Genomic DNA, 17,111 nt, shown 5'->3' with positions numbered 1-17,111 from the left:
AAATGTACTCTAGTACCAAATGGGAAAGCACACAAAGATGGAGCCTGTGTCTCTTCATCTGTGCTATGTTTAAAGTTTTCACAAGAACAACACTTCCTGAAAGCCGCTCAGCTGCTGGCTGAGCTGTGCTCATGATCCAGGAAGTCTCGCTGAGCATTTGCTTATACTCTAATGCTTAAACTCCAGCAGCATCTATCATAAATATGAATTTATTAAAAAATCTGTGCATACACCACATACATTTATCAGTATGAGTGGATACCTCATGAATGGATTTGAAGAGACTCCAGTCCAGGTGTGTGAGGGCAGCTGCCACATCCCAGGTGTTGATGCCCAGGAGTCGAACTGGCCTCCTGCTTAGCTCAGCACTGTCTGTTAAAGGAGGCTGCACATACAAACCCGTAATACCAGTTAAATTATTGCACAGAAAGACAAGTCATGCACAAATGAAGTCCTATCAGGAGCACTATAGTCAATTTGCATCTGCATCAGTTAGTATGTGGCATTATGGCAACATCTGTTCTGGGACCTTTTCATTTATCAGCTGTTATAAACGCCGATAACGATAGTTCTGCAAATAGCTAATATCGCCCCACCAACAAATCAGTCAGGCTCCAGCCGGTAGGAAATTCAGACATAGATCTCACTCTGTGAAGATGACATGCCTTTACAAAGGGGTCCTGAAACGGCACTTTCCAGTCCAGCTGTCACTGTGGGGCAACCACACAATAATTGTGGCTCACACGTTTTCCTCTCCTACTGAGTCAGAGTTAATAACAATCACCAGGCCTGAGCCTCTCCAGTTTGCTGCTGCATGACTCATTGCAACACTGAAAATATGTCTGCTGGGGAAGTGAAATTCTCATTTTCATGCCTGATTTACTAAGAAGGTGATACAGAGGCTAAATAACTAACTGTGTTTGCTGTGTTTTGCTTTGGACCTGCAAGCTGCAACTTGAGCTTCTTTTAAAGACTGAATGTTACAGAAAGACACAAAATGCAGTCATTTACATACCAAGATCTCAGTAAGATCCCTGCGACAGGCCACAAGCTTTCCTTGTGGGGTCAGAGACTCCGAGTACACACAGTCACTGGGCTGTAACACCCTCCGCTCTTCAGAGACAAACACAGACAGAAGGAGAGAGATGAACGAGAGCCAAGAAAATATATCAGTGATTCCCAGCTAGGAGGACTTGTACAGCTATGTTTGAGGAGCCGGTCAGGCAGCAGGAGTAAATCCTTCATATTGCTTATATTAGGAAAATATCTTGACTATATGTTCTGCTTGAATTGTGCTTGAATCGCATTTACCTCCAGTGTGCAACACCACGGCGAGCACCATGTCCTCTTCTGCTCTGTCCATCTTCAGAGCCACAATCCGCAGAAGCTCATGGGCCTCCAGCGAGGGATGCGTGTGGACACTCAGGTAGGAGTCGGCACTCACGTACACGCAGCAAATAACTGAAAAACATGGTGACAGTAAATGTCTAAAATAAATGAATACTGAAATGCTGGAGAAAGAAAACTTCAGTTAGTTTTTGCCAAAAAATATTATTGAAAACACCATTTAAGCAATTTGCATGTGCAAACTCAAATTACACTCCACAACTGTAATTATGCATAACTGTGTAGAGTTTGGGGCAGTGATTGTGTATGTCTGTGTCTGTCACTCACCCTCTCTGGTATCGGTCTGTGGACTGCGGAGCTGCAAACAGTTTTCCTTCAGACTCATATGCTGATACGTTTGTTTGCTCTGCGAGAAAAGCGGAGGACAAATAGAGATTTGAAATTCTTTATGTAGTCTGTGCTGGATGTTATTAGGCACTGATAGCACCTGTATTATCTCCATCAGCACCTACACTGCTTAAAGAAAATCTAAAAAGGTTGTTTCTGTGTGTTATTTAACAATGCAAAAATACAGATCCTCCATCTGTTTTAGCTTGTTGTGGATTAGTAAGAATAAGTACAGTGGCCAATGTGAGGTAACTGACAAATATTTATTCTATTTTGTGGACTTTTTCTGTGTATTATTGAATGTAATTAATGCATATTTAGTGTACTTCCAAAGCCTGAATAATTTTTTTACATTTTGAAATATGTGACAGATTCTCTCTCATATCCATTTGTGTGTAATACCTTTTGGTTTGGAGGGCAGTCATCCACCGTGCTGCAAGAAACAAACACAGAAACCAGTGAAGGAGTGAAGGAGGTTACGGGTAGTCAAAATATTTTAAAAAGAAGCACCGTTATAGGCAGACAGATGAGTTTACACATCATCACATGCTTCTTTAATGTCTCTTACTGCCTGCGACGCAGAAGTTTCTGAAACTCCTTCAGGTCTTTCTCCAATGTGGGGAACTCGTACAGATCTTCTAAAACACACCTGTACAGAGTCTGACAGACAGAGAAAGGAAATATTATTAAAATCCATGATCACATGAGTCATGCTAAATACTTCTTGACTAACGGTAAAGGTTGTCTGACCCAGAAAAAAACAAAACAATGAATGTGTGTTAACCTCACTCTATTGCACAGCAGGCATAACAGCCAATCTTAGCTTTCAGTGTGAGGAACATTTTATAACCACATGTATACAAAGACTGACCTCAATGCAACATAACAACCAGGACCAGTCTGCACTGACTGTGTAATAAACAGCTGTGTATGTGCCATAGGTATCTAAACTTAGCTGTACGTCAGAACACGCTGATAAAATATCTTAGAAATATATAACCATACATATTTTGACCACTGATTTATTTCTGTTACTACTTTATGTTTTTGTTATAAAAAATACATTAAAAAAATCCAGTTATGAATCCCCATAACCAAAGTTAACTTAATCAGATTGTCTTGATTCATTTAGTCAAAACCCCAAACTGTTTTATTTGTAATTGTTTTATCGAAATAAATAATAAATATGGAAACATCAGTTTAACATTTTACATTTATCTGCTACTTTCTACTGATAATGTTGTACTTTTAAACACTTTTTAAACCCAGAAACTCAAGAGGAAAAAGAAAATCTATAGCACATTCTTTGTCTGATGCCTCAGCCTTTATTATCTGCTGATATTAATATCCATTACATATGCTTTTTCACCTCTTCTAAATAACTTAGCTGTTTATAACACATTTGTCTGGATGCACATCAGAGCTAAAAATATCAGTTGTATCAATTTTAGGTCAAGATTACACTTTGACTATGTGGGCAAAAGTCTTTTGCAACACCATAATCTTTGAATTCTGGTGTTTTAGGTCTCATTGCCACATGTGTATAAAAATCAAAAACCTAACCAGGCAACCTGCCTTTACAAATATTTGTTTAAAAAAAGTTTCGCTCTAAAGAACTCAATGAATTTGAGCAGAGTACTGTGATAGGATGTCACTGTCGTAACAGGTCAGAAATTCAGCTCATGAAATTTCCTCTCTCCTAGATACTCCACAATCAGCTCTAAGTGGTATTATAACAAACTGGAGGTGATTGGGAGCGACAGCAACTCAATTACAGAACGGGGTCACCGAGTGCTGAAACGCATAGTGTGTAAAAATCGCCAACGCTCTGCTGACTCAGTAACTGCAGAGCTCTAAATCCCTTTGGTGTTAACATCAACACAAAAATTGTGCACCGGGAGCTTCACGGCATGGGTTTCCACAGTTGAACAGCTGCTGTAGGTGTAATGTGTATGTGGCTCAGCACAGACACCAATGCTGGGTATAGACTGCCACATTCCTAAACACATACATTCTGTTTAACTCCTTTACTTCCAGTGTGATACTTCCTGCATCACCAAGTGCAGTACTTAAACCTATGCCTGGACATGCCACAGAATAAGTGACACGACTGAATTAGCGCTAAGAACTTGCAAGGATCCACACAAACACACACGCATCTCCAGACGCCTCCTTATCGTTGTCATTGACCCACTGTAGCCTCCAGTCCCTATTCCCCTCTCGTTCCTCTGTTACTAGGCAACTATCACCTGGGTTACGCACTCCATTTGAGATTATACCCATGCCAACCCTACCACTTTGGTTTCCATGGCAACCCGGCACCGAGCAATGGAGCCGTCAGGTTACGGAGGGACAAGTGATGGGCGAGTATATGTGTGTGTGTGTGTGTGTGTGTGGGTGTACACGTTTGATTGTGTTGTGTGTGTTTGTCTGTTTCCCCTTCGGTGTCAGAGACATCCCGAGTCGATGCAGCAAACCATGTGAAAATAACAAGAACACAGACACAAGCAGCATTTGTGAAGGAAAATGTGACAGTTATGGGAGGTTATGTGACACTTAGGATTCTGTGTGTGTGTGCTTTCAATCACTACCATGCCCTGTGTGGATACCCATCCATACGTGATATAAACTGAAGAAGCTTCCAGATTATAATGTGGAATAAAACATAATAATTGTACAGTAATTGTCGCTGTTATTTTGGATTCTTCTGTGAAGTCATAAAAAACACATCTCACGATACATTCAGAAACTCCTGCATTTTATTATTTGCCAGAAGGATGAGATGAATCAATTAAAGAAGGATTTGCTTGTGGGAGAAGGCAGGAACGCCGATCAGTTTATCATCATGTGCAGCAAGCGCACGCATGTGCACAAACACACACACACATACACAAAGCTCCTTATCCTTTCTAAAAAGCTGATGTCCAGTCATGTAGAACTTAAGGAAGGACAACTTCATTTAGAAGACAGGGAGACAAATGAAGATGAATGAGCCTTTTGATGTTCTTCAGCGATACGTTTAAGAGAAGACAACACTGGATCAAACTCAACATGTCTTTAAAACTATATAATCAGAAATAGTAAAGAAGGCCATACCTTCATGAAGCTCCTGACGTGCTCCTCTTCCTTTAGGAAATCCTTATAAAGTCTGCTCCAGTGGGAAACAAGCTGCAGTACTTTACGTTTCCTGAAGAGGGCATCTTTGCCCTCCTCCTGGCCCCTGCAGCGTGCGCTGCTATAGGTGACTGTGGTCAAGGAACAACAAAGGAGAATATGGAGTCTGAAACGTGTGTGTTAATATGACTGTGTTTGGATCAATGCAGGGTGTTCCTTGTAAGGATATTGTCCCAGCAGGGCCTGACAGAGGTCATGAGTGGACATGAACACCAGATACGTTAACAGGAAATCATCCAGCAGCATTTCTGAAAAACAGAAAAAACATTGTTAAAAATCCAAAATCTTTACTTGGAAAGTGATCCAAGATCTTCTCCTTATCTGTGGGATTAAGATGTGGAAAACCAAAACAAAGTATCTTATATTCTTCTGTCCTTCAATTAACTTCTGATTTCCCCAGATAAGCAGCAGAAGTTATATTCACTTTAAAAATCAATTACAGCTATTTGAGATACAAAAGAGAGGTCGGACAATAAATCTTCAAGCTTGAGCTCATTGTCCTATTTTCTTCTTTTACTTGCCCTTCGACTAGACTTAAAGCAGCAATAATCACATGTTATATGAACAGTGTCTCTTTATAGTGAGGAATCCAAAGATAATTATAACCCATTTCCACAGTTCCCAGCAAAGCATTTTTAACAGTACACATTAAACAATAATAATAATAATAATAATAATGATACAGATGGCTACATAGCAAACTACAACTCCAAACATTCACACTTCTGAGCCTGGTTCTGCCAGAGGTTTCTTCCTCTTAAAAGGAAGTTTTTCTTTCCCACCTACACAAAGTGCTCGATCATAGGCGGCTGTTTGACTGCTTAGAGTTTTCTCAAGAATACTGCAGTGTCTTTATCTTACAGTATAAACTGCCTTGAGACAACCATTTGGTGCATAATTAAACTTGGATTGACTTGAATTTGAATGTTCTGGAGTTTAAAGTTACTTTCTTAAGTCACCAACCACTCCCACACAGTCCTGATGAAGCAGATTATTACTTTCTTTATTATTTTACCCAAAGCTGCTTTTTCCTAAATATTGAGCTATTTTTCTTTGTCAAGAGAATTTTTGATGTCTCACCAGGTTTTGGGGTCCCTAAGGGAAAATTTAAACAAACCTATGACAATGAGCAGGTTTTTCTTCCTCTTGGCTCATTTTCCAAACAACTTCAAAAAAAAAAAAAAAAAAAAAACGACACAAATTTATCAGAGTGGAGCGAGCTAATGTGCAAGACAGATGCCAAGAGTGTGCCTCTGAGTGTGTGTGAGACTCAGCAGGTGATCAATGGGTAAGAACCAAATATAAACAGCCCTCGTGGCAGATGGGTAATGAGCCATTGTTGGTGCTGTGAGGAAGTTGCTGTGTGTGTGTGTGTGTGTGTGTGTGTGTGTGTGTGGTGTCAACTCTTTCCCTGGGAAAATGTGTGACCCACATATGACTCTGTCAGGCAGAGAGCAAAGAAATCAATTATAGAAGACCGAGCATAGGCTGAGGCATTAATATTTTATCAACGGTCTTTGCTTTAAAAATAAAAACACAACTCTCGAGAAATATTTTAAGCAGGTCTGACAGCACTTATCACTTTTTCAGAACCCCGTTCACTCACTTTCCCCACACTTCCTATTCAATCTGAGGAAGTGGAGCCCTTTCTTGACCATTTATCAGTTCTTTTCCTGTTTCCCACTCTCTGTCTCTCCATCCTAAAGTATCCCCATCTACCCCCTCCTCCACTCCACACCCCCCCATTTTTCATTTTCTCCTTCTTAGCGATTACATTTCCCCCTGCTACTTCTCTCCTCCTACATTCACCCCCTCCCAGCTCTCTGTGATGATAAATATCCATTTTCATCTTCAACATATGCCCTCTGCGTTTACCCGCTGGCGCACACAAAGTCAAACACATGCACTCAGACGCTGCAACACACATGCACACAGACACACACACAGCACCCTGATGAATAACTCATTGAGTTCTGACCTTGGGGACTTTATCTCTTGTGAGAGGGAAAGGGGGGGGGAACAAGAAGAGAGAGAAACTGTGTGTGTGCTGAACTAATCGCACTAATCTGCTGCTGTGTTTTTGTTGCGTCTGTGTTCTCTTTGTGCATGCACGGTGCACGGTGAGGGGTGTTTGGGGTAATCGCTGCAGAAGCGTGTTTGAGCCTGTTCAACATGCTGCACCGTTAAGCCACCTAAAACGGCACACTGATGCACTCACTCACACATACACGCACACACACACATACACATATGTGCTTATTCAGGCAACACCAACCATAAAGCAAAGGTAGACATAGACACACACACAGATGGGGAGAAGATGAAGATAAATTCTGCATTCCTACTTCCTCCTTTCCCTGTGCTGTCATAAAAAAAAGCAAGTGTTTTCTCATTTTCACTAAATAAATATCAGACAGAGCTCCTCCACAAAGACCATCTCAGTCCTCTCTCACTCTCCTTCTCTCTCTCCCACATTTATCTCTCCGTCTTTCTTCGTTTGCTTCCTGCAATTCAGTGAGATGGCTCCCTGTGGACTGTTGGGAACTGGTGGTGCTGAGGGGGCTGATGCATAAAGGCGCCTTGTCTAGAATAGATGCTAACAGACAAGTGCAGGGTTTTATAAAATGAATGCCGGGACCCAGACCTCCCTCTGTGATTAAAGCATTATTATAGTGGACCTGGGATCTGTGATGGCTCTGAAATGTAATTAGAAGGAAAGAAGTCAAGACCCATTGATATTTAAGAATGCCAATTTTTCACCACGATTTTAGTGCTTTCTAAATTCAAATATGATAAAAGATTAACTAATTACATCAAGGATTGCAATGATTTCCTGAGTAAAACATTACTGCACTATAAAACAACCCATAATGTAATAAGCTAGACTTAAGGTGTGTGTAAATGTGACATGACAGTTAACAGTCCACTGAAATCGTTTGCAGCACAACTGCCTAAAGCACCCCGTGGCAATCATTTCACAAACCCATTAGAGCATTTAACCTCCTGAGTGCTCCTCATATTTGTGGCCACTGACATGGCTGAATGAATGCACATACACGCACACCTGGATATGGTTCGAGGGCTGACTCATGCAGCCACACACAGGCTCAAACACAGCAGGGAAATGCTCATACCTCACAGGTCTGCCCCAACTTCGGGGAAATTAAAAGAGACAGAGAGGTCGGGGCTGGGTTGTGTTGTAACTTGTGCAGCTGGGAAACAAAGTCCTTGGCAAGAGGTGTGGGGCCTCATTTAACACAAGATACTAAGACTTGTGTTACAACTAAACTCTACACCTTTATGTTTATGCCATTATGTAGATGGTTCTTCACAAAGACATGCCTCTGACTACAGCTTCAAGGACAATCAAATGCGTGTGTTTGTGTTTACATGTCTCCAAACTCACCGCTCTCCTTGTTCTCTGGTGCCCCTCTTTGGTCATCCAATCGCAGGTCACTTAGCAGATGCTCCAAAATCTTGAGCGGCGTTCCGGACACCACCACATACCTGCAAGATGAAGAGTTGCAGGTATCTTCCTCATTATAGCAAGAGGACCAAGTACCACTTCTGTTCCTCCACCCTCCCACCCTGCCTTCGTCCATATTCTCCTCCGTGTCGTCGTCATCAATGTAGCGAAAATGGGGAACATTAAATGCACACATCTCTGACTTGCTCCCATCATCATCATGACTATCCTCCTCTTCATCGTCATCGTCTTCATCACTATCTTCATCTAAATCCTCCTCTGCCTCTGCAAGCGTGACTAGCTCAGAGGTCATCTTCATATCTAAACTATTCCCAGTTCAGCCCTGTAAGGGTCGCTCATTCTGGGTGTAAACTGCTCTGCTGTCTGCTCCTGTCAGCCGAGAGCTCCAGAGATTGAAACCCTCTCTCTGACAGCTCCTACAGTAACTCTGACAGAGAACCAACGTCTACGGAAAACACTGAAAACTGCTTACACACAAATACACACACCCACTTAACCTGCCTGTCACTGACACTCCCTGCATTGTGCCTTAGGTCAAAGACTGTGGTATGTTGCACTATGTGTATTCAAGTCAAAGAAATCAACTTTGAAGAGCTGCACTTGGAAAGGAACACAGATGTGTAATTATACATACAGTATATGATCCTAAAACACACTGATATGTGGAAGGAAGTAAACCAGTCTTATGTGATCTTTTTTCCTCTTCCAGCTGAAAACAAAAAGCCATTCTCTCCTTCCTGCACTCTGCCAGAAGCCAAAGCATACATTATCCTAGACAAACACACACACGCCCACAGATTTTTGACAGCCCTGCTGATATTCTGCTTGCATATGCAAAAGTGTGTGTCTGCAACTTGATATTCCAAAGAAAAAAAACTAAAAAAAAACTACACAGGAGGACTATAATTATGTTTTCGTTGCCATTGTTAGTCTGGAAGGCCCTCATTATGCAGGAGGAGGGACCAACCTCTTGTCGCAATCCTCCTCTCTGGACCCGCCCCCGGACGATGTTGGTGAGGGCCTGTCTGATGGCGATGTCACTGATGATGTCACTCTCCGCAACACCAATACGTCCCGACCTCTCTCCTTTAGACAAACCCTTCCTACCGCCTCCTAAAAGAGAAAATGTGAGAAAAATAAAACACAAAGTCAAGCAAGGACAAAACTGCTGGAAGGCGATTAAAGGAGTAGATGAAAGATTTCAGACAGAACAGGGAACAATACAACGCATCCCATGTGACTTTCTTACATACTCTGTAGTGGATTTGGACACTCTTTGTGGTTTTTGCCAACTTTGTTTATTTCCCATCTGCTTTTACCAAACATTTAAGCAAATCAACGGCCTCCTTTAGCTTATAACTGTGGTCTCTATGTGGTGTTCAATAAATAATATAAAATTAAAGCGAAAGATACATTTAAAACAATAATTATATAAAATATGGTTTGTATGATTCTATTAAAGAGAGCAGCTAGCATGCAATTCTAGTTTTTGTAAACCTCTCAGATATTGCCCTTATTATGCGTTTCTCCAACACATAAGCAGACATACTCACACCTCAGTTTTAGTCCACACTTTCAGACACTGCCTGTGTTGGCAGCGTCAAAGGGACGGATTGCATTTCCTCTGCCTTTAGAAAGATTTCAAGAATTATATTACAATGAGGACATCTATGAATGTCAGCTTTAAATGATCTGCGGCTCCATAAATGTGCAGCAACTTGATCCACGACTCTGATACACGCATACGCAGACTCCTGCTATGACAGTGCAGTGTAACAGTAACAGAGCTCCAGGTGAACAAAGGAGCACAATAAGAAAGAGCCTGAGGAGAAGAGAGAAAAGCAGAGGAGAGAGAGAGAGATCAAAGGAGCAGGAGGATAGATAAAGAAGCGACGTCTCTCCTCCAGATGCTCGCTGCAGTCTCTGTCGCAGCCAGAAGGACTGAGCAGCAGTCACAACTGACACAGAGAGTCAGTGCAAGGCTGTTTTTTCTCGTTAGCTGGCCATAAAATTAACAATTTAGATGTAACATTTCCACTGACTGATAAAAAATAAACCAAACCTCTGAAAACAACACTAACCAGAACTAAAAAAATATGCTACGCTTCATAAAAGTGTGAACAACGCACTAGATAGTAACTGCTTTTGCAACGATCTGTATCTAAAGTGAAAATATAGAGATTTCAGCTGAAGCTGATTGAAATCACAAACACACATACCTGTATAACATTTAGGAAAAGAACTGAGACAAGTTTGCAGAGAAGCAGAGAGCAACACACAGACATACACCATCTCTGGTATTGTATGATGAAAGGATCAGTCTGATCCCAAGAGACAGCAGGTGGGATCTGACTTGTGTCAGACAAAACAATATGCCCAAAGTGTTGTGTGTGCGTGTGTAGAGGTGTTTGTGTGCAGACATGTTTCAGTGATTCATATTCTATGGGAGTGTGACACAGATGTGCAGCAGCAGCCATCACATCCAGTGTACTGTAGCGTGTCTAATTCTTTTTCTAAAGGAATGATAATTGCTGGTTGATGGTACCTTTACACCCCCTCCAACATGTTAGAATAGTAGACTCTATCTTGGCTGAGCACCTGAACAGACAAAACCAGAGGTATTCAACCCTCACACGTCCACGTTTAGAGCTCGTACTGTGATAAGCCAACATGAAAATAAATATTTCATTGCACTGTTTTTTGGGGGATTTTTTGCTTAGTTCTTCTACTTTATATAACATTAAGTGTTACCTTAAGACCCCCAAAACACTTAGCAACGTAATAACTTTGATATAATTATTCTATACAGAAGAAACTTGAGCACCACCCCCTAACTCTTGTCAGGCCCAAAACATTCATACCAAAATAGCAAGGAATGCAACTCTGAAATCCCCTAGGGCTAAACTTTATCTAAATTTGGAGATAAACACAAACACTAAACTGAGTTGAATTCACAGACCGGAAAAGCAGACAAAAACACCATCCACCTGTAGAGAACAGGGACTTTCGTAAAAGGACATAGTCCTAATGACATGATGTTTAATTTCCTCTATAACATGCTAAAAATAATCATACAGAAGGGTTAACAACACAAAAATGCAAAAAGGATATTAGCAAAGCAGTGACAGCTCATCTGACAAAACATCATTAATCACATAATGGCCTGGCACAGACACCGCGCCCAGCGACCCTGATGTGGTGCCGAGATAACAAGTTTGGTGGCCTAAGGGTCTAAAGGGGACACGCCACTGAACAGAGACTGGGATCGGCTTTATCACGAGTCCCCCTTCTCTATCTGTGTTGACTCTTCCTGTCACTCTGCACCATCAGATATATAATAAAGTGCTCTAGAAATACACTTTAAAAAAAAGAGACCCATTATGTAACCAATTACAACTACTGTAAAAACAAAGGAGAAGAAAATGTTCTGCCTTCCTGATTCAGTAGAAAGCGGTTGATCTTTCCGACAACACTTACATTCTTTACACAGATGCCAAGGAAAACAACTCTGAGCCAAGAATGGAGGAAGGCAGTGAGACAACACACACACACACATTCAAGATCAAAAAGCTTTCAGAAAATGCAGCAAAGTGAAACTTGCAGCATTAACACTTGGACAATAAGTAACATGCACACGACACCTCACATACGTGTTTACGCCGTAAGAACGAAGTGCAAACGGCAAAATGCAAGAAAAAACGTTTAATGTAGCCATGGAAAAGACTCAGAGGCATGAAAAAGTAAAAATATACAAAAGGGCACTTGTGGAGAGGATAGGTCAGAAAGTTATGCAATAGAGAAAGACAGTGAGAACAAAAAAGGAACGATAGATGAAAGGAAAGAGCCTGGGAAGTAAAGTGAGGGACACAGAGGAGTGTGGGAGAAAGCAACATTTACAAAAGACAAAAAACAGAAACATTTTAATCAAGCTGCCGTGCGTTTTAGCAAAACATCTGATATGAAAGGAAAAAAGGGGATTTCAGGCAGTTACACATCAATGACAAAGAGAGAGCTTTACAAATAAATAATGGATCTGTTTCAATGTCTTTTTACTTTACTGTCTACTAATAACAGCAACATAACAACCACTAATGTATAGATAAAAAAAACTGTAGGTAAAAACTGTGGACATGACATTTCTGAAATGTCTCAAAGGCATGAAAAAAGCTTCTGACATTTCTTTAGACAGTCACTTGTTCTCTGCTAACAGGTGTATCGGTCCGTTTCCTCCTGTTCTTGTTGCTCCTTCCTCAAACCATTTGTACTTCCAGCTCTCCTGCGTTCACCCAATTTTTCCTGTCCCCCCGCTCCCTCGCCCCCCGTCTGTCTCCAAATTGTGCAGACTTCATGCTCGAAAGGTTTGAGAAGTCGAAACAGAAAATAGAAAGCTCGGAAACCTGGGGACACGCTGCACTCGTCACAGGGTCAAAGAGTTAAATCTGAGTGTGAAAAATGAAGGATTTATATATTATATAAATATAGCTTTGTACAGGATTTGAAAGTCTCTTTTACCCTCACTGTTTCTATCAGTTAGTCACACACAGACACACAGCATGACGTAATATTGTTCAGAGGAAAGGTGGATGCCCATGCAAAGCCTAAAGGAAGCACTCTCTGTTCCTTTCCTGTTCCTACTAATGTATGTGTGTGTCAACACTGGCCAAGCCATATCTTTGTTATGATAGCTCTGTGCCTGATTCCTGGAAATAATGGATAAGAGTATAACACACAATGCTTTTAAGTCAGCAGCACACAGATAGTATGTGCAACCACACATAGTGGGACACACATAAAGCATTAACGAACCCTTTGTGTAGGTGGACCTCTCGAAACTTCTGATGCTGATTAAATGTGGAAGAGTAACAAAAATGCAAGTCAGAAATGACTATTGAGAAATGGAAAAACCCAAAGCAATGCAATGACACAGGAGTTAAATCACTATGGAAACAGCCCACACTGGTTTGTCAGAGCTTATCTGTTACAAAAAAAAAAGAAAATCACCATGACAACCCAGTAAAAGGAGAATGGTTTCTGTTGTGTATCGAGCTGGTCGTCTAGCTTTGGTTTCTGCTAAATTCTGCAGCCTAAGCTGAACGATGAGCTGAAATAATAACACCTACGAATAAAAGGCCAACTGAGTTAAATCAAGATAGCAAAGCATCTTTGTTTCAAAATATGTTTTTACTCATTTATTATGTTGTGTGGCTTAAAACTGACACACGTATTGGTCACATGTAGTTTAAACTGCTTGCACTGTAGTGCTGTACAGCAACACCTGGGGATGTCACACCACACTTTTATGCTATAATATTAAAGGCAGGGATAAATCAAATAAGAAATGTGGCCAGTAACGCACCTTGTGTTCTTGTGTTCTGGTATAAGAACAAGTGCACTTTTCTTTTCAACAAGATTTTGTTGATAAGGCACCTTAAATGTAAATTATACTTTGTAGAGAAAAAATGCTTTCAGTGCTGATGCGTCATTTATGTAAAGAAATCTTCTGTTTGACATCCTGGAATAACCAAACAATGTTCTGTTTACTCTGACAAAGTAAAAAATGGGCACGACTGCAGGATCAATAAACTACATGGGCGTTCCATGTAGGAAGTTTTTACCATGAATTTCTCCCAGCGCCTTTATTTAAGCATATTACTTAGATAAAATATTGTTTCCTGATTATATCATGTTATCTTTGTACCAACCACACATAACATACTTGCATATAATCTTATAAACATCTGCTTGCAGTTCTACTAATAATTCATAAAGAAAATGTGCTTGAAGTATTTGAATAATCCTCATATAAATGGATGCAACTACTTGTTGTGAATCATCACCCGTCATCGCTTGTGATGATTTACAGACGAATACGAAGAAAAGTTTAATCTTCAACCCATCCAATTTCTTTAACGCTTATCTTATTCAGGGTCATAAAGGGGACTGGAGCCTATTCCAGCTGTCTCAGGGCAAGAGACAGAAGGTTTATCCACATGTAACTTAAACTACTTACAGGAACTTAAAGCTATACTTGCTCAGATTTATGTTACATGAGATAAACCCTTCAAGAGTCTAAATACAGATATAATGATATTTATACCTAAAAGTTTAGAGCACAATGATTAGGTAGGAGTCTAGTTGATCTCTCTCTTGCATCCCTCCTTTAATATAAAACATGATAAAGCAGCAATGCTCTTGTAAAATACAGTACATTTTTATTGTGTACGTTTTCAAGAAATGAAACTAAATTTATGCACACTTTAGAAAATCCCCAAGGCTGGGCTTCAGTCAGACTCAAACAGACACAACCACGGTGATGCAGGGTGAAATGTGACTGCATTTCCTTCGTTTCCGGCCCTCAGGTGTACTGTAGAGCAGGATTATACAGTACAATGCTTCACTAACACCCCGCTCATTATCAGCCCACTCTGACTCAGCCTGCCACAGGGCAAGCAGCACATGAACATACACATGCAAGCGCCCACGAATGATTATAAGCTCTAGCCAGCAAACTGACACACACACACATCCGCACGCACACACACAGTACTTGACAGCGTGTAAAAAGAGTATGAGATCACGATGCACTAAGCCATTATTAACACCCACATTAGATGAGCTACAGAACTGGTGTATGTTTAAAGTAAAGTGATCTGAATGAAGCCAAGCTCTGGGCGTCTTCAGTGATAACTTTAGTTGGCGTGTGCATGTCAGTGCAGAATTGTGCCCTCATGTACTGAGAAAAGGCCTAAAAAGGCCAGGCGTGCTGGAAAATACATGCATGCATGCGTGCCTATCCCTTAGGTGGACAGAACCACCAATAATGATGGTGCTGAGGAGGATTTACTCGCATGATCCCTGACCTGAATCCATGAGTAACTCTGACCTGAGGTGTGTGTGTGTGCCTGCTTAAAAATGATGACAGTAATGACAGCATTAACCACATGACGTCCATTACTCTCCACTCACACTGAGCATGCAGCCACAACTCTGTCTGCAGATTACATGGTAGGAGTTCACAAGACAACGTCAGCAATCCTGCCGATATTATAAGATGTACTATAATATCAAACTATAGCACTCTCTACTCACCGCCTGGTTCCTGTCGGGTAGACGGTAGTTGTGGTTCTGCAGCAGCCGACAGCCGTCTTTGGCCAGCCGCTGAACGGCCTCCAGCCCGAGCCGGCTGGTTAGCTCCTCACGGCCGCACACGGTGCCCATCCCTCCACCGCCGCTGCTGCTGCTGTCCCGCAAAGCACACACACCTCCCAGCTGCAACACAGGAGGCATGAAGACATATCTCAGCCCGCAGTCCCAAGACATTGTAGAAACACTCAGAGTATGTTTGATGAATGGAGGTCAACAAAGTTGAGTCACAATCCAGAAACACACTAGGAGAAGTTTTCTGTTGCCCCTATATAGCCATGTGAGTAGGATAAGAAAATGTGGTAATCCTAGCTCTCTCTATCTAATCTCGTTCTCCCTGTTATTATTACTTGTCTCTTTATTCTTTTCTATCTATTACAGTCACTAATTCCTTTTTATCTGTTGAACTCCTCTTTGTCTCAGTCTGACTGCTCTGTGTCAGAGGATCTGGCGGAGAAGGAGTGAGAGTGTGTGATTAGTAGTATAAGTGGGCGGGAGTGGGTGTCTGTGTGAGAATAGTGTGCTAGGGTGCAAGTGTGTTGTCTGTCTCCTCCCCTCTATAGTCAGTACAGAAATCTGCTACTGTCCTGGTAGTCTAGCAAGCAGATAAAATAAAAAAGCGGATGAAAAGGAATGTATAACACTTTGGTCTTAAAAAAGGAAAACGAAACAGGAACATATTTCCCTGAAATAGCTCAAGGATTCTGGAGAAACGAGTGCTTCTGTCCCTAGATATACCTGACAATAGAAAACATTACTGTGTGAGTGTGCTCCCCAGGGTGCTAGTATGATGGTTATCACCAGTGGCTGGTAGCCTGGTCTGTTTATTTTCCTTGGAAGAGAGATAGAAAGGGGAGGGGGGTATGTTTCATTTGGCTGGGGGTGGGTGGGTATCCTTTCCTGTGGGCTCAACTATCCCACGGTGCCATGTTCCAATAGAGGGTAACACACACCCCTGTAGAACATCGCTCATTTTTGTTTACTAGGAAAACACCCCCCTTCCCCCAATGGCACCACTTATCTGGCAGAATAGCCACGTACACATAGACATTATATCACAACCCCTGTGCCATGTCCCTTACTACTTCCTGCAAACCTGCTTTCAGCTTCCTGTCAAAGACACACCAAGATAAAACGTTGTCGACTGCGTGTACTTGAATTGTCTGCCTGTTTCTTTGAGTCGCTTTAATTTTTCTATGATCTTCAAGTGTTTAAGCTAAATTAGAAAGCACTATATTTTAGTGCCTTTTGAGTTTAACAAAATATCTGCATAGGTTAAAAAAAGAAATTGTACGCCAAAGGAAATGAAAGTTGAAATTGACATTGTTATCCTACTACATTTTGCAGTTGTACTTGTTTATTGTAACATGTAACACCTATGTTACCACTACAGTCTGCAGCAGCTCCTAAACTGCTCCTGCAGGATCAATGTAATGTCTGGATCAGATTCACTATTCGCTGTATCCACCTGGGTTGCATAGCAGTTTCCACAGCATTCACAACTGTACCAACACAGTGAGGAGTCCTACATCATTTACTTGTAAATGTACATTAGTGCCTATATTCATTTGCA

The 17,111-nt window shown here is 41.3% G+C and overlaps 1 protein-coding gene across 1 annotated transcript in view; it reads right to left on the bottom strand.

Annotated features, from left to right (window-relative positions):
• rapgef5a (Rap guanine nucleotide exchange factor (GEF) 5a) overlaps positions 1-17,111 on the bottom strand; it is a 48,343-nt gene that overhangs the window by 5,925 nt on the left and 25,307 nt on the right. Inside the window, exons 9-19 of the mRNA XM_003444113.5 lie at positions 15,485-15,664; positions 9,363-9,508; positions 8,315-8,415; positions 5,078-5,156; positions 4,831-4,975; positions 2,303-2,394; positions 2,137-2,167; positions 1,675-1,753; positions 1,312-1,461; positions 1,016-1,113; positions 263-385 (exon numbers count right to left, since the gene is read on the bottom strand). Of these exons, the coding sequence (XP_003444161.2) occupies positions 263-385; positions 1,016-1,113; positions 1,312-1,461; positions 1,675-1,753; positions 2,137-2,167; positions 2,303-2,394; positions 4,831-4,975; positions 5,078-5,156; positions 8,315-8,415; positions 9,363-9,508; positions 15,485-15,664 (1,224 nt within the window). The remainder of the gene's footprint in view (positions 1-262; positions 386-1,015; positions 1,114-1,311; positions 1,462-1,674; positions 1,754-2,136; positions 2,168-2,302; positions 2,395-4,830; positions 4,976-5,077; positions 5,157-8,314; positions 8,416-9,362; positions 9,509-15,484; positions 15,665-17,111) is intronic.

Source organism: Oreochromis niloticus, linkage group LG22, assembly GCF_001858045.2.
Source record: "Oreochromis niloticus isolate F11D_XX linkage group LG22, O_niloticus_UMD_NMBU, whole genome shotgun sequence".
Lineage (NCBI taxonomy): Eukaryota > Metazoa > Chordata > Actinopteri > Cichliformes > Cichlidae > Oreochromis > Oreochromis niloticus.
Note: the sequence above shows the minus strand (reverse complement) of the source record. Positions and strands in the feature narration are given on the sequence as shown.